Source organism: Tympanuchus pallidicinctus, unplaced genomic scaffold, assembly GCF_026119805.1.
Source record: "Tympanuchus pallidicinctus isolate F22 unplaced genomic scaffold, pur_lepc_1.0 scaffold22, whole genome shotgun sequence".
Classification (NCBI taxonomy): domain Eukaryota; kingdom Metazoa; phylum Chordata; class Aves; order Galliformes; family Phasianidae; genus Tympanuchus; species Tympanuchus pallidicinctus.
In genome coordinates, this window is record NW_026294739.1 from 19,616,831 (window position 1) to 19,642,051 (window position 25,221).

At 43.8% G+C, this 25,221-nt stretch overlaps 1 protein-coding gene across 7 annotated transcripts in view; it reads right to left on the reverse strand.

The window, feature by feature from the left end:
* LOC128082672 (multiple epidermal growth factor-like domains protein 6) overlaps positions 1-25,221 on the reverse strand; it is a 160,061-nt gene that overhangs the window by 25,678 nt on the left and 109,162 nt on the right. For 6 of the 7 annotated variants that reach the window (XR_008207775.1, XM_052687083.1, XM_052687084.1 and 3 more), the window contains 13 exons: positions 20,054-20,176; positions 16,825-16,947; positions 14,580-14,717; positions 12,318-12,440; positions 11,765-11,887; positions 10,919-11,065; positions 8,892-9,023; positions 6,814-6,942; positions 6,334-6,462; positions 5,251-5,385; positions 4,266-4,400; positions 3,896-4,021; positions 2,150-2,278 (listed from right to left, as the gene is read on the reverse strand). Coding sequence is in view for 6 of the 7 variants with exons in the window: in XM_052687083.1 (XP_052543043.1) it covers positions 2,150-2,278; positions 3,896-4,021; positions 4,266-4,400; positions 5,251-5,385; positions 6,334-6,462; positions 6,814-6,942; positions 8,892-9,023; positions 10,919-11,065; positions 11,765-11,887; positions 12,318-12,440; positions 14,580-14,717; positions 16,825-16,947; positions 20,054-20,176 (1,692 nt within the window). In the remaining variant the exon portion in view is untranslated. The remainder of the gene's footprint in view (positions 1-2,149; positions 2,279-3,895; positions 4,022-4,265; positions 4,401-5,250; positions 5,386-6,333; positions 6,463-6,813; positions 6,943-8,891; positions 9,024-10,918; positions 11,066-11,764; positions 11,888-12,317; positions 12,441-14,579; positions 14,718-16,824; positions 16,948-20,053; positions 20,177-25,221) is intronic. The other variant, XM_052687082.1, reaches the window with a different exon arrangement.

The following is a 25,221-nucleotide window of genomic DNA, read 5'->3' on the forward strand; positions in this document are numbered from 1 at the left end:
AAGCAGTGTTTATGTTGAGAACGAGCTCTGAGCTCGGCCGAGGGATGATTTCACTTATAAATAAGAGAACAGAAAGGATGCAAAATAAGCACAGAGACGTTCGTAGGGGTAAAATATCAGCTGTTAACTGATAAAGCAAAAATAGGCATAACTGGGATTAGCTGGTTGTACAACATGTAACTTGTTAGCAGCCAGCCACCTGCAGAAGTTCTGAATGAGAAGGCAGCTTCTCCCCCTCCTGAAAGCTGGGTGTCTTTCTGCCTTTGTCAAGGACATGGAAATGGGCTCGGCAGAAGTGTGACTGGATGAGATTGGCTGTCGTGTGTTAGGCAGGGATTCAGACTTCAAATAATCTAATAGCTGGCTTTCTGGCCTTGAAATGACAGAAGAAAATGGGAGCCTCAGAAGTGGGCTGCCTCTGAAAATTAAGCTTTTTTCAGGTATGTACGGAAGGCTCGAGTGCCTGGTGTTGGAACACTCGCCTTTGACTTTTGGCAAGACAGATAAGGATTCCTCATTTCTGTGCAGAGGGATATTTTTATTTTAGTACAAACCGTTTATTGAATGGGAGGGAAGCAGGGACAAGCAAAGTCCTAGGAGAAAAATATATGCCTCTTTTCTCCTCTACTGAGAAACGTGTGTTTTATCTCTCTATCTCTATACGAGCGCCTGAACTCTTCTAAAACTCAACGAAAACAAAAAATAAACAAGAAGGATCTCCATACTTGAGAATTTACAGGGAAAGGGGGAAAAGGAAGCTCAGCTTCATGGGATCGCCTTCATTGTCTGGAGAGTTTCTACAGAAAATCGTAGCAGATTTTCAAACGGTTGCAAATCACCCTGAAGCAGTTTTTCTCTCCCAGCTGTGTGTTGACAGTGGCTGCTGGAAAAGAAAAACACCCCTTGTTTTAAGACAAGCACAGCTAAAACTGGAAGCATGACTAAGATTTCTTTTCACAATACGGGGAGATGAAATGTGGACACAGAGAAACCTCAGCGTCTTTGTTCAGGCATCGCGCCGCTTTCATTCTGAAAATCATATAACACGATTATGACAGCGTGCCACAGCCAAAGCGCAGCATCTCCTTCCTTTCATGTAAGAGTAAGGATGAATATGTCAATTAGGACCAGAAAAAACGGTTTTGGAGCTGAATATCTGTTTCATGCCCAGGCTGCAATAGCTGAAGAGCTGTCTGACTGAGAGGTTTCTGCAAAACAACTTTTGTCATAGCTCTTCCCAAACAGAAATAAAAGCTTTTCTTTGCCATGGTCACGTAATTCTTTAGACAGCCTGAGGATTTCTGGGAAGTTATCTAAATGGCTCCATGTATTTCTTACTGGTTGAACTTAAAATTCACAAATTGGAGGAGGCTTCAAATTCTCCCAGAATTTTCTTCAGCATCAGGCTTGAGAAGCCAGATCCAAAAAACTTGCTTCTGTCAACACCTGCAATTAACTGGTATTAATTTTAAGTTTAGAGAGAGCTTTGTGCTCTCTTGGATTTTTGCAAGAGGGATTGTAACAGATCAAGCAGAAAAGATGTAAACGGAACAAAAGGAGAGAATCAACCAGAACGGGTTGGCATTCCAATAGTGCTGTCCAAAAAGGGCAAATCTGGGCTCTTACATTGCCACCAACGCAGAGAGCTACGCTAAAGTCAATGAAAGGATGTGCTGCTCTTCCAGAGAACAGAGGTTCTCCCAGCATTTGTATGTACAAGTTAGGGGGTGACCTTAAGACACAAGACTGTACATGTCACTCACCTGTTGGATAAATCTCCCCTAAACAGTGTGAAAAATGGAGGAACTAATCTTTAAACTAATATGTGCAGGAAATGAAAAACAGAACTGTCAGTCAAAGTGCCGACAGTGGGCAAAGGGTTCCACAGTGTTGAAACAAGAGCTTATATCAATACTTGGTGCTTCATCGGCCATCTATTTCAACACTTTGAACCTAGATAATTAAGGATTATATCCATCCAGGCTGTGCAAACCCACAAATACACCATTTCATGAGCAATAAGATTAGCGAAAGTCTATGAAAAAAAAAACGTAATAGGCTAAGAACAAACAGAGCTGGCTCTTACAGTAGCAGATGAGTCTCTGTGAGATACCACATGTGATGGATAGCAAGTCTGTGTTTGACTTACGGTGCTTGCAGTCGTGACCAGTCCAGCCAGGGGGACACACGCACTCCCCAGTGATGTGGTGACAAAAAGCATCACTGCTGCAGCTGCATGGCAGCAGGCAGTTTTGTCCATAGTATCCAACAGGGCAGGCTGAAAGCAGAGGAGCAAACTAGATAATAATTCAGGCACAGATCTTTTCAAACGAGACAGCAACAGCTTGTCCCCTAAAACATGCACTAGCTGGATCCAGGAAGCAAAATGGTGAAATGAAGGAAGCATCTGCAATTTGTGTACTGAGTGGCTAGGGCTGAATCCTGTAAGCGGAACAGTTTTGCCTTTTGGATACTTCTGCCCATCAGTATCAGCCAGAGGAAAAATCTTCTCCAAAGCACTGGGTGATTTTGTGATGAACAAGGAGAAAACACATGCCAGCATGGAAGCCTTGCATGAAGCACTCTGTCCTGAATGTCTGTCTGTCCTGGCAGCCTCAACACACTCAGCTGAGGAAGGAGCCGTGCTCCAGCAGCATAGACTGGGGGCTTGAGGGTATTCTCATGGTCTGTGATATCACTCTTTGTCCTCACACTTTAATACAGAATCAGTGCAATAAATTTGCACTGCTGCCTATATAACCCATGGGGCCAGTTGCTCAGCACCTCTCACCAAGCAATCAGAACTACAATGCAAGTATTATGGCTATTTAATATTGCCTTTCTAACTAAATATGGCTTTAATTATAACATCAATTTAGGATACAGTTTAGCCTTTTTTTGGCGTTTATCTGTTACCTGCCTCTGTCTGCAAAACATAGTCAAACTCGATCTGGGAAACATCTCAGGCTGCAGAGTGCTTTATTTTGGGTCAGTGTCCCTAATGCCACAAAAATCTCACAGAACAGAAAGAAGGCAAAATCCACACCAGAAGCTGAATTTTCACCCAGGCATTATGTTATCTCTGTGGACTGAAAGCGCTTTCAAGGGAAACCCTCTGAAAGAGCCAACAGAACCCTACAGTGCAGCATGCAGGAATACATCTAAAGGCAGACACAAAGGCTCTCTTCCAGCTTGCCTTGCATGTCTGTTTTTTGGTTTGGTTTTTGATCCAGTAACACTGTGAGCATATGGGTATATATGAAAAATGAATTTCCACACTCAGCCAAGGAAAATCTAGAATGAAGCTCAGGAGAAGAGGGCTGCATTTGTATTTCTGCTGGGCTGGATGCAGGAGGTGCTTTGAAGAGCTGCATTTCTAGCTGGTATAATTGGCATCCTGTTTTTCATACCCAGATTCACCTCCCATGCAAATAGCAGAGGGGAAAGCCCTGACCCCATGGCAATGCAATGTCCTGGAGAATTTATTCACTCCTTTATCAGTTTTCCAGAGTAATGCATTCCTTTTCGTTTCCTTCATTGATTCCAAGTCCTATTCTGATTGAACCAAGTGACCTCCAGATGTATCTTCTAGCCTGAACCATTCTCTCATACCGACTCTCTGCAAGAGCTCCAAGGGCACACTTTGTGCACCTAGGCCAGCATACAAATCACTGTTATTAATGGAGTTGGGAGGACACGATAGGATAACTGCACTTTCTATGAGCAATCCCACTGAGTGGATGTCATAAGTTCTCCATCAAGACTCACCCTTTACCTGTACTTCAAGCAAAGCACATTGGGTTGCAGCAGTTTTGGTAGACAATGCCATAATCCAGCTCTTCACCCTCTCTGCCAAAGCAAAGCACTCCCTACCCTAACCCCACATGGAACGTACCTCTCTCACACATGGCACCAGTTTTCCCAGCTGGGCAAATACAATGCCCAGTCTCTGGGTCGCAGGGTGCTCCCCCGCAGCTGCAGCTCTGCCTGCAGTCCACCCCAAACCTCCCGGGCTGGCAAGCTGTCAGAGGAAACCCAAAGAGCTGATTAATACAGCAAAGCATTTGAAAGATAACAGGATTCACCCTCTATAGTAATTTTAAACAGAGCTGTGCTGGCACAGAGTGATCTACGTCAGCGTCACTGTCTTATTCTAACAACAACTGTACTTTTTTATCTGCAGCTTCTGCATCTGAACATAAGGTACATAGTAAGCTTTCCCACCTAGTGTGTACCTCCCAGGGAAACTTGCAGTGAGTACCTACAGGAATGGCATTTTTCTCCATGGAAACCAGGCGGGCACGGATGTTTGCAGGCTCCCGTCTCATGGTCACACAAAACGTTGGTGGAACAGTTGCACCTCAGTTTGCAGCCAGCCCCATAAAAGCCTGGTGTGCATGCTGGAAAATGAAAGTAAAGGCACGGTGTGTGTGAGGAAATGGAAGAGATAAAGAAACTTAACAGAAGTCAGAACAATAATTAGCAGAACTTGACAGAAAAATCTACTGTAACACATATTTCAGAGGTGTTGATAATGAAGTGGAAGCAACAATTAAACACACCCACACTCACTGCTAAGAAGTCGTTGCTTAAATGCAACCCAGAAACAGAATGAGAGTACTTGAGGCTATATTAGACTACGAAGATATGAAATATCATCACTCCCATTCTTCACCAAACTCCCAAATGCAGTGCCATGAATCTGATGTGTTACTGTGTGCCCAGGGAAGAACTGTGAGGGAGAATATTGCTTTACTCCAGCTCTGCCTACAGAGACATACAAACAGGAATGCAGAACACAATTCTCTCTGAACTATGCCCAAAACTACACAGAATATCCTGAATTCAAAGACCTGGAAAGCTAAAGGAAAACAGCATTACAAACCATTTACAAATGAGCCTCCTCGTGTAAAACACAGTTTTTGCCACTTATTTGCTGTCTGCATGAAAAAAAAAAAAGAGCAAAAGTGAAAACTCCCACAATCTTCATTATTTAGAGTTGTAATAGAGTTTGGTTTCTAGATTGCTGAAAAACAGCACTGTTGCACTGCATTCCCAGTGGTGTCTCTGCAGGCTCTGTGATATCGGGCACTCACAGAGCCTGCAATATGAAAAATCAGAGACAAAATAATTAGTGGAATATGAATTTACCATTAGCAGCAGCACAGTAAAGCTCATGGGAGGAGGAAGGAGGCATGCAGAGAGGACAAAGGAATAAAAAGACAGGGGGAACATCCCTTCCTGCTGTACCTTTCTGGCACTTCTTGCCATGATATCCAGGCTTGCAGCTGCAGGTCCCGTTCTGTGCACTGCACCCCAGCGTGTGCTCCTTCACACACTGACACTCCTGTGAGCAGCCCACACCGAAAGCCCACCTGGGACAGGCTGCAGGCAGGTTAAAGGGAATCATTAGGTCTGTAATTAGGCATGAGTTATCTGAAATCACACCCTTGTGCAGGATGCAATGACTGCGAAAAGTGTCCACTTTCCTATGGCAGTGCCTATTAGTGTGTGGGTGTGTAAAATGCAGTTCATAGGATTCCTATATAAAGTAATTAACTCCATTCCAAGCAATATGTGGCAAATGCAAGAATCAGAAATGTTTTGACACAAACTTAGTTAAGTTTTGGAATGAAAAATATTTGGATATAGCCCAGAACAAAAGTTTCATGACAAAAGAAAAAAATCAAGCAACTATTTTCTATCTTGCATGGATTTTCCAAACAAAAACTGTAAGTGAAAAGCAACTGGACTGCCTGTTTTATGACACTTTTTTGTTTTGATCCATTTTATTCCCATTTAACATTTGGTTGCATTCATGGCTGTGCTTTTGTGCTATGAGCATTCTCACTTCAGGACAAATCCTGGATGTCACAGCTGGGAAATCCATGCAGGGAAAGAGACACAAATTTAGGGAAAGCTAAAGTTTGTGCTTATGACTTTTGATTTACCATAGGGTGAGCAATGAAATTATCAGACTTGAACCTTATCCACAACCCTAACTTTAACATGCCCAACCCAAATCACCCTATAGCCCTCACTTTTACACATTAACAAACCTCAGCTCTTACAGCAAGGATTAATTGCTGCAGAAGAAGGCAAATGGAGTTTCTGGGGCCTCACAGAGTATCTGAGAAGTCTTCCATTTTCTGTTCCTCTCTAATTGCAGAGCTCATGGACTACGAACATCCCCAGTGTGAGCTCTCCTATTAACACCACCCAGCAAGCCCTATCCCAAAGTCTTGCTCATTTTGGACACATGTGGAATCTTAGTAAGTCTGCTATGCTGTGCACACATTACATAAACTGATCAGGAAGGCTGCTAGGACTTACTGAGGTGGCAGAAGCGTCCGTACAGCCCAGGGTCACACAAGCAGGCTCCATACAGCCGGTGGCAGTGGCCGCTGTTGGCACAGTTGCATGGTTTGTTGCAGTTCTTCCCAAAAAATCCCTTGGGACAACCTTTAGAGTGAATAAATGCAGGCAATGCATCAGTTGTTAAGGATTTAAATGAACACCAGGTCAGCTCTCTTTTAAAGGGTGCTATAGAAAATACAATATTGATGACCTCAGGAGGAGCCTCTACACAGGCCACTGGAGCAAAGCCCTTGCTTTCCCTCATCCATTTTCTTGCCTTTATTTAAACAAACATCACTCGAGGCACTCCACAGGGCTGCACTGTGTCCCACAAAATGGAAACTACTCTCACGTGGCCAAGATGTACCACACGCCATATGACAGACAGGGAGAAACGAAGGGAGATGGCAAAGCCTCAGGCTCACGCTACACCTGGCAGGATGAGGGAGCTCATACCATCTTCACAAAATGGCCCCTGGACTCCTGGTGGGCAGCGACACAGCCCTGTGATGGGGTCGCAGGAGCCTCCGTTCTGGCACTTGCAGGTACTGGCACAACCGTCACCGTACGTGCCCTGGGAGCAGGCTGCAGGGAGAGCAGAAAGAGTGAATGGGCCCCGACATCCCGCCCCTGTGCTCCACATGGAGCAAAATGAGAAGGCAGGCATCAGAACTGGGAAGAAAATAATCCCTGTAGTCAAGCAGTCTCTGAGCAATGTCATAGTCTTTCTATATAGGGCAAAAACATTCCCCTAATGTTTACTAGACGGTTCTAAAGCGATGTCTGAAACAACCAAATTAACTCAAGTGAAGAGTACCCATTGTGTGGTACCCATACTCTCCCCTATGTATGCTTCACACAATGGCTCAGAACAACTGCCTAGGAAGTACCAAGCTTGAAAATACAGCACAGTTTTATACAGTTGGAAATGCATGTTTTGAACACCTCCCATCCACCAATAACCATTACGAAAATGCTGTGTTTTTAATTATACATTCTCCAAAATTCCACAGCTGCCCATAATACAGAAGTGGGTCCACAACAGCATGGCACTCCTTCTTATTGCTCTGATTACGCCGGTGCAAAAAATAAAAAAAATTAAAAAAAATAGTGGTGAAATAGAGCACTGCTCCTGTTTGCACCTTCAGCCAGTTGAGTAACTGCAGTTGCTGGAGTCATTTGACTTAACTGACATTTTATCAATGTACATTAAGAAACTTGACATTTCACATCCATTTTCATTTGGTTTCTATGGTGTATTATTATAGAAATACAGTTCCAGATTTCTCAGCTCCTTAGCTTACCCTAAGCCCATGAACTACGCCATTCTTTTTTTTTCATTTGAGAAAGAAAGAAAAAAGAATGAAAGCCATCACATTTGGTTACTTCATACAGATTAGATGTCGTATTTATTCTTGTCAGTGCTTGCTTCGTTGAACTGCAGGTATGGCTTAATACAGTTCCATTAGTCTGCATTCTCTAAATGCCAAAATTAAATTCCAAAACATCACATGCATGGATATCCAGTGTAAATATAGAGCAAAAATGTTATTATTATTTATGAAGTGAACTGAAGAATTTCCTGTCCTGAAATTTTTGTAATCTCTCTAGAACCTCTACAGCACCATGAATGTCAGTAAAATCATCCTAACATAGTAGCCTGAGTAGTCGTAGGTAGAAATCATCATTTCAATTCTCTTCATTCCTATTCCTTCAGCTCCCCTTGGTGTTTACAAACCAAATCTGGATTGGTCTCCAGAAGTAACCAAGGGCAGACTGATGATTTCAATCATTTGCAATCATTTCTGTCTCTGTGATGATGCCTTCTAAACAAACAAGATGATTAACCTGAGGACCACTGCCTATTGATGCAAAGTAACGTTGTCTTTCCAGTTGGTTCGCATGCATACTTCTGAAACAGAAAGATGTTCTACCAAGAATAAGAAGAAAACTCTGAAACATACAATGTGCAATGCTAAAAATTAACCAGCGCCAGAAAACTATGTTAATAATAAAAAGGATGATTAAAAGAAACAAACAGCTCAGTGTTACCAATACAATTAAAAAAAAAAAAAAAAAGGCAATGTCTTGAGATTCTATAATGGAAAACCCAAGTTTAGCACATTTGCCCACCCAGACAGTCACACCACCCGCCAGGACAGCCCTCTGAAACTCAGCTGGGTGAGCTGAGGAGTGGAGCATTGCAAGCACACTGCAGCACCTGGCACCTCTTGCAGCAAAGTGAATAGGAACGGTCCCAAAGTGAGCATTTCGTATGGGGCGCTGCACTGCATGGGATGGCAGAGACCTCGCTGTCTGAAGGTTTGTGTCATTTGTTGTAGCATCCACACAATTTACACCTAACGTGTCATACTGTAATAAAATGTTGATCTGGAAGTGAAAAAGCTGCGCTCCTTGAAGAGCTTCTTGGATTAAAAGTACAGCAGTTTATTCCTGTTTCCTCCCTATCTTCAGTGCCACAGCTCCAGGACAAAGTCGCTGCCTTTCAAACGAGTTCAGTGCACTGTACTCACTTTCGTTGCAGGTAATGCCGGTCCACCCAGGTGAGCAAACACAGCCACTGCTCTCACTGTTACATCTGCCTCCATTCATACAATCCTCACAGCTCAAGCTGCAGTCATTGCCAAAAGTATTATCAAGGCAAACTGAAAGGAAAAAAATGCAGAAGGCTCAGTGAGCATCAGACAAAACACTTCTGGAGGCTCTTAGCTGTCCTTCCAGATGCACAAGTACAAAAGGGAACGTGCATGACATTGACAATCAGAAAAAAAAGCCTATTCAAGTCATTAGCGTTCATGCTGGAAGCACTGCAAATATCACCAAGCTGTGCCAAAATGTACTCCCAAGTGGACATTCCCAAATTTTCCGCTTCAAATTTTAATCTGAATAAAAGGAAAACTGGGTCTGCAGCTGGAATTCATGCCCTTAAATACTGTGATTCCCCATCAAAGAGCATTTAAAAGTACTTTTTAAGAGCAAATAGCTTTCAGAAAAATTGAGATTGTGCTAATGCTAAAAATAATTGCGTACAACAAAAAATATTTACTAGGAGAGAACCTTTTCTCCTTGTGAGGCTCACCTTGTTCTGTGATTTCAGTAGGTGCATTCTGTGCTGTAAAGCACAGACAAGCAATATTTTTAACAGCATAGTTTGAGTTATTCTAGGAAGACAAAGGATAATACACATTTATCACTTCTTTGTTTCCTTTTTGTTCTAGCAAGGGTAATTCCAGGCAGAAAAACTAAGAAATACAAAAATGCATTTGTGCCTCCCCATCCTGCCCTCCTTCTCTGCCCAGTTATGAACACACACAGGCACACACTCTTCTTTGTGGGCTCTGTTGACAAAGGAAGAGAAAAATAAGGGTTCCTCTTAGCTAAAATGCATTGGTGACAAGAAGATCTTATCCATGTGGTCAGACTATTGCTTTGCAGGCTTTACAAATGTGGCTGGAGCCTTTTTAGAAGGGGATTTTAGAAAACATCTGAGAGCAAGCAGGCAGATTACTTCAGCTTGCAGCAAGTCAGCAGACTGGTTGCTTTTCACCAGCAATTTTCTGTGTGGGGCCAGATTTCCTTAAAGTCTCAGCACCCGACTGTTCCTCCTTCTAAAGCTGAGCAAACGCCCAGGTTTGCAGAGGCATTGAGAATCTCAGTGCTCCCACTTGGAACAAGCTGAAAATGCATACTTCAGAAGAAGAATACAAATTACCACCATAAACTTCACGCTTCTACATTAGAAAGTCATTTAGCTTATAGAAAATCATTAATTATTTGCTCCATTTAATCATTTAAAGCATTTTTTTTTAATAATATAGATTCCAGCACAAAAATACAGGGATATTTGAGAAGTAAAACAACTTACTGAGACATGAGTTTCTTTCCTTCCTCACCTTTTCCTACAAACCATCACATGCTGTAAATCCTCAGCTTTAGAAAAAGAGCAGGTGCTCACTATGACTAAAAATCCCCATGCTTGTGTGGCTAAACATAGATAAAACATACAAAAACTTGTTAATAAATATTTGGTTGAGGTTTGCCCATGGTTATCTCATTTACCAGTTTCCTAATTGATTATCAGTATTGTTGAGTATACCTGGATGCTATGTGATCTCGGAGGCCTAAATGGTTGTGTTGATCATAGCTGAGACTGATTCCTGATTCATTGCCTGTAGGGCACAGCCCTCAGATGAGTAATTAGAGCTAATACCAAAATCATAGGGCATATGTAACAAGCATGAATGAGCCATCAGCACTCATCAAAAGGTTGAGAGTTGGGTTTGAGCCCTTCCATGGTGCAGTTTCCATTTCCTGGGGAGAAACTGATGCTGTGTAGAGTGCAGAGGGTGCAAAGCTGGAAGCAGCACAGACATAGTGTTCTGCACCCACTCCTACGGCTATGTGCATTCGTGGGCTCTGCTGCCTCATCTCTATGTAGTTACCTCCCTGAGGACGTGCCCCAGCCACCACCAAAGCATCTGAACCTCCAGAGGGAAGTTATGTGCGTCTTTTTAATTCACAAATAAGAACATGCACTCACCAGCTCTGTGCACCAGCGTCAGCTCCCCTCGCTGATCCTCATCCTCACGCAGGGCCCCGAGCACGTAGTGCAGGAGCTGGGGGGCACCTCTGAACTGCAGCCCCGGAGCCCCTGCGAAGCCCGACACTGCTGAGTCCCCTCCTAACACTGACACACAATGCATACAAGGTTAGGATGGCATCCCCAGACTTTCTCCCCAGCACCCATCTTGCATTTGTGCTTTGGTGCTCGGTGACTTCCCAGCTATGCTTTGGTACATCATGTTGCAGCCGATTCGTTTTCTGGTTTATGGATATGAACCGTTTTTGATGCCCAAGGTAAGAGACAAGGAGAAACAAAAATACTTCTCTTTTTTCTGTAATTGAACCCTGGGCCTCAGATGAGACCATCCCTGTTACTGTGCCATATTTTCAATGGGAGTTTGATTTTCTCCACCTGAAGTTCATGATTGCTGATAGTGAGTGAAGGTCATTACTCTCACTCATCTGGGAGATGACAAAGACAGAGCAAGTCTGGCTGCCCATTTCCAAAAACTACAACTGAAGTCTTACCGTGATAGGAAATCAGCTGGCTTTCTTTCAGTTGGTTAAATCAAAACTTGCCTAAAATTTAGCAGCTGCTAATATAGGTTATAAAATTAGGTTGCTGATCTGGTTGCTTTGGCAGAAATCCAGAATCATGCCACTGACTCCACCACAGCAGAACCTGGACACCTCAGAGATGCCGTGGACACATCTGAGAGCTCTCCAGTTGGGCTCCCAAAATCCCAGGACCTGTGAACATCCCAGTTCTGAGTTCACAGTTGAGAAATACTGACCAACACTTCAGGATGCAACAGGAACTCACCGATGCAGGTGCGCCGGTCAGCGCCCAGCCGGAACCCTTCCTTGCAGGCACATTCATACGACCCCAGGGAATTAATGCAGACGTGGTCGCAGTTGCCATTCTCAAGACGACATTCATCCACATCTAATAAACAGGCATAAAGGCTGGTTAGTGCCTCTGTTGGGAAAGTGCTCTCTGTACAGGGCCAGAGCTATTCTGAACATAAGGAAACCAAATTTTCTTAGTACTTTGGGGCTATTGAAGGTATTAAAACATTTCAGCTCAGCATGGAAGAGATCATTCCACCTATGTTTTTGCCTCAAGTGAAAACAGCTGCTTTAAGCTGTTAAGCTCTGTTGATCCTTTGGCTATTCTGAGGGCTCTCCTTTTGCAGAAGTAGTCTTTAAAACACATCCACATACAGCATGCACAGAGAGGGGGAAAGGTCCCTGATTCATCTCCCGTGGCCCATCTGTCCTTACTGGATGTTGGCTTACTGTATTCCAACATTACAAAGTGGAAATTTCATTTTTAAACCATGCTGAGCTGGGTGGGATCAGTGCAGGGCACTCACCATCGCAGCCACAGCCGTCAGCACTGGGCTGGAAGCCTGCTCTACAGCTGCACTCATAGCTGCCCACGTAGTTGATGCAGAACTGGGAGCAGCACGACTCGCCGGTCTCGCATTCATCCAGGTCTGCAAGGATGGGGCAGCTCAGTCAGCCCTGGGCTGAACTCTCACCCCAGCATCAGAATGCAATGCACACACATAGCAAGCAGCTATTGCAAGGCAGTTTGCTTTTAACAGAGCTCTAGCCTAACAGCGCAGCTGCTGGGGGGCCAGCCTGCAAAGTGCAAATGTAGCCTCTTGAGAACTGACAGCTTTCTGCTATACATAGATGTGGTACATATCTATAACTGGTACCCTGGGCACAGATGCACCTGTGGTTAGATCTTAGAATGATAGAATCACAGCATGGTTAGGCTGGGAGTGACCTTAAAGCCCACTCAGCTCCACCCCTGCCATGGGCTGGCTGCCACCACCAGCTCAGGCTGCCCAGGCTTTGGGCACCTCCAGGGATGGGGCATCCACAGCTCTGGGCAGCAGTGCCAGGGCCTCACTGCCCTCTGCATTAAGAATCTCCTCCTAAATTTCTAAACTAAATCTCCCTCTTTCAGTTTAAAACCATTCCCCCCTGTCCTGTCACTATCAGACTACTTAAAATGCTGATCTCCTTCTCATTTATTAGCTCCCTTTAAGTACTAGAAGGCAGTTACGAGGTATCCCTGGAGCCTTCCCTTCTCCAGGTTGAATAAGCCCAGCTCCCTCAATCTTACTTCTGAAGAGAGAAGCTCCACCCCTGTAAGCATCTCTGTGGCCCTTCTGTGGACCTGCTCCAAAACCTCTTTGTCATTGTCATCAATGTCATTCTCACACTGGCATCCCCAGGCCTGAATGCACTACTGCTGCTGGCATCTCACGAGGGCAGAACCCTCTCCCTGCTGCCAAACCTCTGCTGATGCAGCCCAGGACACATTGGCCTTAAGGGCTGCAAGTGCACACCTCCAGCTCAAAGATTCAAGAATCGAGCTGCTATCTTCTGACTGCAGGCTCCTGGCAGATCTCCCCCTCCCAGCCTGCTGCCCTGCTCAGTGGCCATTGAAGGCCATCTTGTCAATGCTGAGTTTGCAAAACATTTCTGAACGTTACCCAGGCGAAGAGCCGCAGATGGGAAAGGTCTGTGTCTCAATTAACCTTGGAGAGAGCACCAACGTTATTAGGAAGCACGGGCAGGAGAAAGAGGAGAAGGAAAATGTAATTAATCAGTCGAGGTGAAGAGGTCAGCACAAAAATTATTAATGTAGGTTATTTGGACATGGAGTGTTTTCCAGAAATGTCACAAGCTGAGCTTCTCTGCACTTTGTCAGATGACACCTTGCTCTGGGGTCTATTAGCAGCCCACTGTCTGTGCAGGAATGCAAAATGTGCCTCCAAAAGAAGGAAATTTTTGCTGTTAAGAGCAGCTTTGCACTACCTTGGCCTTGCCAAGCCCTTGACCTCTGCTCCCTCTCCCTGGCTGTGGCCAGCAGGGCAGTTCTCACATTGACATCTCCATTAGCAAGTCACTGCCTCCTCCTCAGCACAGGAATGTGGCTGAAGGAACCTTCTCAGCCCAACTCATTGGCTCAGGATCCATGTCTGCCTTCCTCTCTCCTTCCTTTATATTCTCAGTTTTTGTGCCCCAGCACCAGCCACCCTTACAGAGCTGTGCTTTCCTCCTCCCTGCCCATCCACCCTCCTTGCTCTTTTCTCCTTTGAGGACCTTTGTCCATGCTGTCCCCAGAGCTCCCACTCCTTGCCTCTCTCTTTCCATCTAACTGTTCTTTTCCACAATGCCTGCTCCTTTTTTTCCTCTCTCTTCTTGTCTATTCCTTAAAATTTTAATGGCATAGCGATAATAGAACAAGATAGCATAGCAAAAGCTGTAAAGAAAAACAATCCTGTCATAAAAATATATAAAACATGAAGGAATTTTTAAGCTCTTTTTGAAGCAAAAACAACTGTAATTCTATGGCTTCCACTTCCTAAGTGACACTTCACACAGCTCACCACTAAGCACGGAAACAGAATAACTTCCACAGCACAAAGCAGAGTCTGCACGTGCAGCACTGCTGAAAAACAGCTAACTTAATGCAGCTGTAACCTAATGCAGTCGTAATGCTCCCATCCCAAACTGGCTAGAGAGGGAAGGAAAACAAAACAAAGCCTCAGCAATGTGTTGCTTGGGCTGCATGCAGACGTGGTCTTGACAGCATGAATTGTACCCTGGGTTACCTGTGCATGCCTTGCCATCTGAGCTGAGCACGTAGCCATCGTGGCAGGAGCAGCGTGGCCCTGTTGCCGTGTGCTCGCAGCCGTGGGAGCACCCACCGTTGTCCTTCTGGCAGCTGTCCACTATCTCCATTTCAATGCCTTGCAGAGAAACAAATCAAAGGGATGGTAAAAATGAGCACAAGTGGAGAGGCACTGGAGAATGAGTGCTGCATATGAAAGCACCCATGAACAAGCAAAATGCTGGCAAGGAAGAGAAAGCCAGCTCACACCTACATGCAGAAACAGCACAGCCCTGAGCCACTGAACTATGAGGATAGGCAGCACGCTCTGCCCTTGTCCCAGAGGAATGGAAGCATTTGAATAGACCAAGTGAGTCAGCTCTACCAAGCGTGCCTGTGCTTTCCAAAAAGCTGCTTTTAGTTGATTTCCAAGCATAAATTCTGTATGTTTTCATCACAGAGTTCCGATATCTAGCCAACAACCTACAGGCTTTGACCCTTCAATGGGGAGACAACACGATGCTGACACCAGTCCCCTTCACCCTGACAGATCTCCCCACTCTCCCACACTTGTCTGGGCACAGACATTTTGGTCAGGTTCAGTGGAAACCTTCATATGGGAAGAGGAACATCTATCCATCTCTTTCCTATCCAGCTACTTCATGAAATGATTTCTTTAGGAAGAAGCTCGATTATAAAGCCTAATTCTCTTCAATTAACCCTATTGCTGCCTTAGAGGGCAATCCAGAGAGGAATTTTCCGTGCTGTGCAGGGGGGCTAAGAAACAACGCCCCTGAGGGGCCATTGTACAGCCAGAAATGTTGCTCAGAGCAGCATGTGGCAGAGCTGGCACAGATGGATGGCATTTCCCCTCTTTTGCACCTCATAGATACATCTCCATTGGTGGCACTGATCCTACTCCATTTTTCCTTTCAGCTTACCTGGAAGAGGACATCAATTTGAGGAAGATATATGGAAGGCTACATCTAATCCACTGTGTGATTGTTTGCATCAGGGAAAAGAAATCTAGGCTGCTGTCCAGTATGCTAAGTTGGGATTTACAAACCCAGCCCTTATGCATTATCTTTGCCATTTACTTTGTCTTAGTTGTTCATTAGTAAAACACGGATTTCCCTGTGCTGCTGGGGAAATGAGAGAATAAACAAAGACTGTGAATTGCTCAAACACTGTGATAATCCTGATCACAAAAATATGCAGAATGTTTGTGTTGATATTGCTTGCTCCATAGCTTTGTGCATAAGGCACAGAGAATCCCCATTCACAGAGACCTGCTGAACACTGAGGTAAAAATATGATATATTATACATTATTATATTGCTTTCCATGTACATTGATAGTTTCAAAGCGATTTTCATCCTTATTAAATATTTCTTACACGCAGATTCTTGAAGTACACATTTACTCTCTGGCACACCACGTATTTTCCTAAAGAAATCCTGCTGAAAGTTCCTGCACTGTAATATTGGACTGAATGATCACTGCCCAGCTCTGCTAAAACAGGTCATGCTTTTGTCTGCATTTCAGTGAGCTTACGTTATGTCCATAATAACGCCAACTCTCCCACACCATCTCTTTTATTAACCTAATCTTACCCTTAAGGACAGTGCAGGGATCGCCTCCCAACAAGCCAATCCCCCGCTCAAGGACGGCACTGCAGCTTAGGAAACCCTGCTGTGCGCATAGGGAAATAAACAGGGCTCATTTACTTTAGCTTGGGAAATTTTAGCTGTTCCAATGTATTTTTTTTTCCATTCTAAATCTTGTTTTGTTTCCCCTTTTTAAGCATCTACTTAACAGTGTCAGTAATCTCTGCAGAAACATGAGTAAACCTATGCAGATGAAGACAGGAGCAGAATGTCATGTTGGTTTTCTTCCGCATCAGACTAGGCATGTAAGAAAATGGGGAGAGGGAGGGCAGAAATGAATACATTTCACAGAACAGCAATATTTTGGTGTTGCTGGAATAGAATTCACCAGGCTCTGAAGATAAACCAACAGGGAGATTTGCTCTTTGAAATGCAGTAATTAAGGTCGGTGAACAGAGGCTTAAGAAGGTATCAACCTGCAAAAATGGCAATAGCAGAAGATGAAGAAAATAACATTAAGCTTGAGTTTTTGCATATACTTATTTTGCTGGGAGTGTTAATCCAACTGAATTAAAAATGAAGCATAGCAGTTGGCAGATAAGGCAACCTGAAAGGCAGAGCTGTAAAGCTGTCACTTACGGTAGCACTGCTTCCCATCAGCCCCCAGCTCGAAGCCAGGATTACAGGCACAGGTGAAGGATCCCAGCGTGTTCACACAGCCATGAGCACACCTGGCTCTCCCTTCTGCACACTCGTCAATGTCTAGGAAGCAGAGAGAAAGGCAAAGACACTAACAAAAATATCCCCTTATGATCACATGGCTGCGTTTCCAAACGTCCAGTGGAAAGAGCATCTTGATGTGGGTCTACAAATGACAGCAGCTGATGGATCCAGGAACACTGGACTCACAGCAATATTCTCCAAAATAATATTTTTTTTCTACTCAGTGCTTACCTTGAGCCCCTCAGCACGAATTTTTACATCAGACATCATATTTACTGTATCAGCCAACGTATGAGGGTTGCCCTGAAAGTAATGCCTCCTATTTTATTATGTTGGCTCATGATGTCAGAAGCAGATGGTGATGGTATGTTCCACTCAGAGTATGGCACTCACTGACATTCATCGATGTTTGTTGAACATTTATGGGGCCAAATGGTGAATGTGAGCAAACTGAGGCAGTGGACGTTGTGTTTCAGCAGTGGCAAAATGATCCAGATGGCCGTGCACAGCTGTCACATCGTGCAATGAGAAGCATCTCAATCAGCTCATCATGGTGCTGACTATGTCGAAAAAAGGTGCTTTGTAGCTGAGAATTTGCTCTATTAAACAGTGTAATTGTGCTCTTTGTATCTGCTGTAGTTTCCGTGGTAACAAATAAAAGGCATTACTTTTGGAGCAACCAACATAATTTCTCTGTATTTCCTCTAACAAGAGCAATGGTAACAGAAGCCATGTGAAGAACGCAGACAAAAGTCCTAACTCCTTCTACCCTAAAATTAGCAGTAGGTCCTCACAGCCATTACATTCAAAGTAGTGGAACAAGAAATATTTGATTATTTCCTGAGTGTTAAATGATTTGGATTAAATGGCAGCAAGTACAATGGAGACAGATCCTCTCTGTCGCATCCACAAATCCTGAAGTTCCTTCTGCAGTGAGGAATCCCCTCTCCTCAGAGGAGAAAATAGAAAAGGCAAGGAGCTGTACGCAGGGAGTTACATGCCACTAAAGGCATATATCTTCCTAAAGTCTCAGTGGAAGGGAAGGGAACTTTATTTGTACTAGATAGTGCTGCCATGTAGCACAGCTGCACACCCCCAGCCTGCACGCAGACACAGCACACGCCTACCCACCTCCTGCTCCTGCTTTGGTTCTGACACTGCACTTGCAAAATGCAGATTATACCCTGCAACAATCCAGGGACAGAGCACCTCATGTCCAGGAGCTGCTGCCAGGCATGCAGCTCCTTGCTCTTTACTCCAGAAAACAGCTTTCTAACAGCTCCACTCCATATGTGCTGTAATCAGACCCGTGCTCACAGACTCCTGCACTTGAACACAAGAAGCTTTACGGATGCAATCAGCCTACTTGCAGAAAGAGACCCCAGGCAATGCAAACACCATACACTGACCCATGGAGATTGCAGGATGAATGACAGCTGCTCTGAAGTGGCCATGTGTGTAGCTGCTGTTTAGAATAAAATGGATTATTTCTCCTTATTTTGTCATAAAATGTCAATTTGCAAGTAGAAAAATGTTGGCAGTTGCTGGAAAAGTTCTTTTCTCTTATTATGCTTTTCAAAAAAGAAAGCAAAAACTAGAGAGCCATCCCACAGCCACCATGGTGTACTCATTTCTTCATACCTGGTAAACACAGCTAATAGCTAAAGCATGACACCTCCTTGCCCTGATTTCCTTCTAGCTCATTTTACAGAGTCAGATACCAGCTTGAATTTGGCAAAAAACATGGAATAGTTTCTAAGAGAAACATATATATATGTATATTCATGTTAGGAAATGATGCCTAATAACTTATGACTGTTGCCATGAGGTCAGAAAGAAAATTTGTTCCAGTATGTAACATTGCTAGTTATCTAGTGCTTCATTTTATACATAAATTAACAGAACTGTCAACGTTTATTCAAGATAAAATGAGGAATATGTTGACCCCAGTATCAAACTCACTGCTGTTTCACTAATTAATCGTCACCATAGAGGCTACACTACTTGAAACTACTTTTTGGTGTTGAAAATGCTTTTTCAGTAACCTTACACATGAGTCATCCCAACAGGACTGGGATCATCAAGGTGCGCTGTGCTCCCTAGGGAAGGGTTTACAGGCAGCTGAGTAAAATACTTTGTATGCAATCAGCATCCTGCACAGAGACCCATAGAGATAACACAACGAGTCCAGTACTGGTACAATCTTGGCCAAGTGTTCAAAAAGAGGAGTTTAAAATTAATGTGTCTGAATGCGTGCCCTGATCCTGACAAGGCTGTTAGAAACCTGCACATCATGAAGTCCACGGGTGCTCTGTGCTTCATTAAACTGACAAATTCTTGCTTCCAAGCATCATATTGAAGAGAAAAGCAGCAATTCTGGTTACTAATTTCCACACATTTCAGGTCATAAATGCTTCAGATCCCTTTGAAAATCCCAGCCTAAATGCAGGACTTCGGAATTCAACTTTTTAAGCTCCTCTCTTTGGAAAAAGTAGACTTCGTGATTTCTTTCTTCACAGTACTTTCTTTATGAATATGGAAACAGTTCTCCAGCTAAAAAGCCCTTTGAATTCTAAAAAGGTTTTCGGTGACCTGGTTCAAAGTGTTACCTGAACCAATTTCTCAGGAGCTGTATCTGGGGCATTATTTTAAAGGGACACTACAGGAATAACACGACAGCACTGCGAAATCCCACTGCTAGAAACAATGATTGACGAGATCATGGAATAATTGCCATCATGAAGGTGCCCCTCCATGACTACTGGCTGATGCAAATATCACAAAGAGAAATGCTGCTTCAATAAAACATGTACATGTTTCTCCAACATATTTCTTTTACACAGAATCACAGAATGGCCAGGGTCAGAAGGGACCTCTAGGACCACAAATCTCCAACCCTCCTGCTGCATGCAGAGCCACCAACCTCCCCATTTGATACCAGACCAGGCTGCCCAGGGCTCCATCCAACCTGGCTTTGAACACCTCTAGGGATGGGGCATCCGCAGCCTCTCTGGGCAGCAGCTGTTCCAGCACCTCACCACTCTCTTTCTAAACAACTTAATTAAATAGAACTTTTTAATTCAAAGCCCAATAAGCCAGAACACCAAACAATACTTTCCTTCTAATAGAGTCCACAGTTTCTTACCTAAGCAGGACTTCTTGTCTGTAGAAAGATAATGCCCTGGGTGACACTCGCATTTGGCAGTTCCTCTCTCATTTTGACAGATGTGTGAGCATCCTCCATTCCCACTTGTGCAGGGGTCTATCACTGAAACCAATTAGAGCACACTGTCAGCTTAAAGGTCACGCCTGTGCCTGAAAACAGTCTTACCTGCCATCGCTGCAACCACAGCTGAGATTACAATACTGTGAAAGATTGGACTGAGAAAACATCTGACACAAGTTGAGGTATGGTTAAATCCGTTGTTTTTCTGTCTGCTATTTTCTCTGATCCTGGACAGCATTTTCCATAGATCAGCAGCACTATAAAATGAGGGAAATTGTGGTTGTATTACTCTCCGTAAGCAGGACAGGAGAGTAGCTTTTATCCTTATTTCACCATAACTGAGCGGATTTCAAGAGTTGCTCTAAACAATAGCAATTAGTACACCAGTGTTTTAACCCATAAGCACACTTAACATGAAGTTTGCCAAAGAATAATGTATATGTAGAAGTCTCCAAAGAAAACACTTGCTGAAGAGCACCAGAAGACCTCCTTCAATCTAACAACACGTGGCATTAATGTTATACATCAAGGTTTTTCACTCTTATTCAGCAATAACACGCAGTTTCAAGGATAAGCAGTTCTAAGTGATGAGTACTTAAAAATACATTTATAAAGTGCCTGCAGAAGTCTCCACCTCAAAAACTTCACTGTGGTTAATGTGTTTATTTCTGAAGTGCATGGCTGCTGGAAGCAAACTGATGTGTTTGCACAAAGACTTTGTCCATACACAAACTGGCCTACTGGGACTGCTTGGACAGGATGATTTGGGTTAAGAGCCAGAGTCTTCATACTAAAATCTGATATTTTGCACAGAGCTGGTGTTCCAGTTGGAGTCCAGTTACATTGACACGCTGGTAAATAACAGCATGCAGGCAAATCTGTGGGATGTTTTTGAAAAATGAGTCTTTCAGCATTCTAAACCATTTAAAACTCAAGGCTATTTCCTTACAATTCATGCTGTAACATAGTTTTAGCTTCTTACTAATTACTGACTGATTCAAAACACTGGACCAATACTCCACACTTGCCTCCAGCCTGACTTCTCCTTCACTTCTCCTTCATCTCAAGTTCTACTCAGAGTAACTTCTAGAGGGGAACTGGGAAAGAAAGCCAGCATCAGTTTAAGGTGTTTCCTTCCAGACTTTGCTCCATTGGCTACCCACACACATATATGTTGAGCTATGAAGAAGGTGCTGGGAGAACAAGACCTTTATTTTGTAGTGGTGGTACATTAAACATGGTGGTGCTTTTTTTTTTTCCCCCACATCCTCCAAGTTTTGCTTTTTTAACCTATGTAGCCAGTGGTATTTTATGTCACTGTTGGCAACAGAGGACACTGCCCCAGAACACCTTCAAATTTCCTCATTTCACCTCCTGACATCCCAAGAACACAGCCACTCGAGTGTGCAGGCTGAGAATTTGACAAGATAGCATAAAATAATATCACAGTTAAGGATTTAGAACTGAATTTTTCTGTTGGACTTTCAGCACGATAGGTTGCAAATAGGTTTTCAAGGGACAGCAGCACTTCATCTTATGTGACACTTTCAAGGCTGACAGCTTGGCTCTGCAGTTAAACAGTTGCCTGTCTACAAAGGATTTAGCTGCAAGCAAGAACTCTTTCTCTGACTGATACGAAATATTATTTGTTGATTCTTTTTTATTATTATTATTTGGATAAATTAAGTGAAATCACTATCACACAGCATCTGTTAAACCTACATATTATAAAGGTTTTCAGAGCATCTAAAGCTTTAATTTGAGAATGATTACAGCAGAGAGCAAGACTTGTAATAATCTGTGACATGACTACAAGCAAACAACAAATTATAGGGTACACGGTAGTAAAATGTAGTAATTTGAATAAAAAATAGCAGCCTTGGAAGTCCCTAGACAAGATAAAAATTCGTAAAGGAAAGAGATTTTCAGAACATAAAGCAACTACAGATTGACTTGTTTTACTTGCTTTTGTTTCATTCTGACATATCTGTTTCTTGCTGTCATGGGCAGGTTTCAGGAAAAGCTAGAAACATCTCATTAGTGTTCTTTCTTCTAAGCATTTGTCTCATATTGTCTGACTTGTTAACATTATTGGGTAACAGACTACATCCTATGAAACTCTATTCCAAGCTGTTAAATGCCGTGTTCAAAAAACAAAGACCAAGAAAACCCCAAACAATCCCAGAATTGATCTGTTCCCAGGCTGTCCTGAGACACAGAATTGTATCATAGAATGGCCTGGGTTGCAAAGGACCACAATGATCATCTAGTTTCAACTCCCCTGCTACGTGCAGGGTCACCAACCAGCAGACCAGGCTGCCCAGAGCCACCTCCAGCCTGGCCTTGAATGCCTCCAGGGATGGGGCATCCACAACCTCCTTGGGCAACCTGAAAAAGCCACACCAAGGCACTGATTTGAGGCAAAAACAATGCTCTTGGGAAAGCATGTGTTGTATTGTGCTGGGAATCCTTCCAGACCTTCACTGCAGGTTGCAAAGGACAAGGTCTAGTTCTACAATCCTACTGGTTGTGCACACTAGAACAGCAAAAGAAAGAGAATTGGGTCTTGTCACAGTTTGCTTGCTCGTGGCAACTGTGACCTTACACAGGAGAAAATCCTCATCACTCCTAGCCCAGTGTAGAACTCACTCTAGCAGAGAAGTCATACAGCCTGCGCCTTTACAGAAGTACCAGTGTTACCACAGATCCCATCCATACACACGTGGTGCTTCAACCTCATCACTCTGATTCTTCACAACTCCATCCCATTGCCCTGCCTCTGTGGGGAAGGCTTCACCCTGCTGCCTCTCAGGATCCTGGCTGCAGCATCAGCCCTGGGATGACAGCCCTAAATGCCAATCCAATGCACTCACAGCCACTTTATTCTCATTTGTTCTGCAAAAACCTTGTCCATCAGCTTAACTAGCACTTTTCTCCCCTGAGTTTTTACTCTTTAAGGCATTCATGGGAGAAAAGCATCCCACTCAGCCTTCATTTTGCCAGCTAAGCTCCTCTTGCAAGACAAATCTTCCTTCCTCTGCCCACAGCTGCTCTCTTGGAAAGGCTATGCTTCTCCATTTCAATTTCCATCACCTTGCATGCAGTTTAACAACAGGCTCCAGCTCAGATCTGACCCACAGACACAGCCATTGCTCAGGAATTCCAGTGGTGAAGCTCACGCAAGCCAGACCCTGAGGCCAAGAGCTCTGCATGCCACGGGAGCTGACGGCAGGATTTACTCACACTTTGTACACAGCATAGAAAAGCCCTGAGGAGAAGCAGAGCCATATGGAAACAGTTTTGTGATGGGAATTTTAGCACAATAAATCCATGAGTTTGGACCCATATTTCACTGGCACATCCAAGGGTGCCATGTGTGTGAGATTGTCATGGTGCGGGGGGAGGTTTGATTTAAAAAACGATGGATTTGCTAAAAAAAAAAAAAAAAAAAAAGGCAACAATCAAACTCAAAGGTAGCATTACTATTCTGCTTGCAAGTGCTCTGTAGCCTGAAGGGGAGGAATGAATCAGGCTGTGATTAGGAGCGAGATAAGCCAAAATCAGATAAAGAAAAGACATCATGTAGTAGAAAATTGAGAGGCCAACTCTATACACAACTTGATGAGTAATGAATGTTGGGATTAAAACGTGACCGTGTTGCTCACTTATGGCATTGCTGCCAGAGTGAAACGAGTGGCCAGGAGTCCATGAGGGCAAAAGCTCTGTGACTGTGAAAGAAGGCAAACTTCACACCTCAGCTACATTAATCTTTTTACCATCGATTATACGAAATGGGATGAATGCACACGGTCCTGTGCTTCCTACATACTCACCAAGCTTTCACTGCAGCACCTATCCCAGCCCCTGCGTCACTCCATTGGCACGCACAGGGCTGCCTGGCATCGCAATGTTGGCCAAAGGCAGTGAATAGAGGAAGAAATGATTGAAGTGCAGCCACTCTTTGATCTGATGGCAGCAAAGGGCCCAAGGGTCTGTCAGGGGAAGGAGGGGGAAACAGAACAGCCCCCCTGGCATCGCCCATTTCAGGCTCTGAAGGACCGTAGCACAGTCACATGGAATAAACAACAGGGATTGAGGTGGACTTGAGCATCTCTGAAGATACCTCTCCTTTCACCCAGGCAAATTAATATTCTTTCTGTTCAGCATAGACCCCCAGCCTCTGGAGAAACATTTCTCTTCCTGCCAAAACACGTTAGCACACACCCACACCTATCCACACACTGCATACAAAAATAAGATCGGTTCTCTGAACCCGTTACTGTGCTGCACACACGTACGTGTGAGCGTGTGCAGGGCTGCACCTATCCATACTAACAGCAGGGATGTATTATGCTCTCCATCAGTGGCTGGAAAGGCTATTTTGTCCTCCATGGAAGGCACCAAACTCTGGACCCACTGATGCCAGCAAAGAGTTCTGACATTTCCGTTACTAATATTAGTATAAATTCAGTTATCTCTTGTAGATATTCAGAAAGTGTTAGCTACAAAAGCAGCTGTAGGAGGCATTTCACCCTATGCTATCCATTAGCAGACAATTAGTTTCTGTATGGCAGAAAAGCCAAGCTCTGACCTATAATATACATTTCTCAACATGTTATTGCCTAAAATAATGCTAAAAAATGTATGGAACCCTGAGCATGGAACCCTTGCTGGAAGATTGATAGTAACAATGGAGTCAGAGCACACAGCCTCCTTCTGCCTGTGTTTTTCACCAACTCAGATTATGACAAGAATGTAACCAGACATACTGTACTTCTACTTGTGTGGTAAAACAAAGGTTATAGATTTGTAGAGATACCTTCTTCGTTACTTCCCCTATTAAGAGTCACAGTGTTTGAAAGCCTCCACAGAACTGCATCCCAACAGCTTTCCTACACAAGGCAGACATCAAAGATAACAGCTGGCACCAGAGATGAATTGGGCTCCAAAGCCTGTGTTCTGCTTTCTCTTCTTGGAGTTCAAACAAGAATAAATTCCAGTGAAAACAATGAATTTACATCAATCCAAAAGCACAGCCCAGTGCTGCCATAAATATGTTTTCTGTTTGAATCTCTGCTTCCCAGACA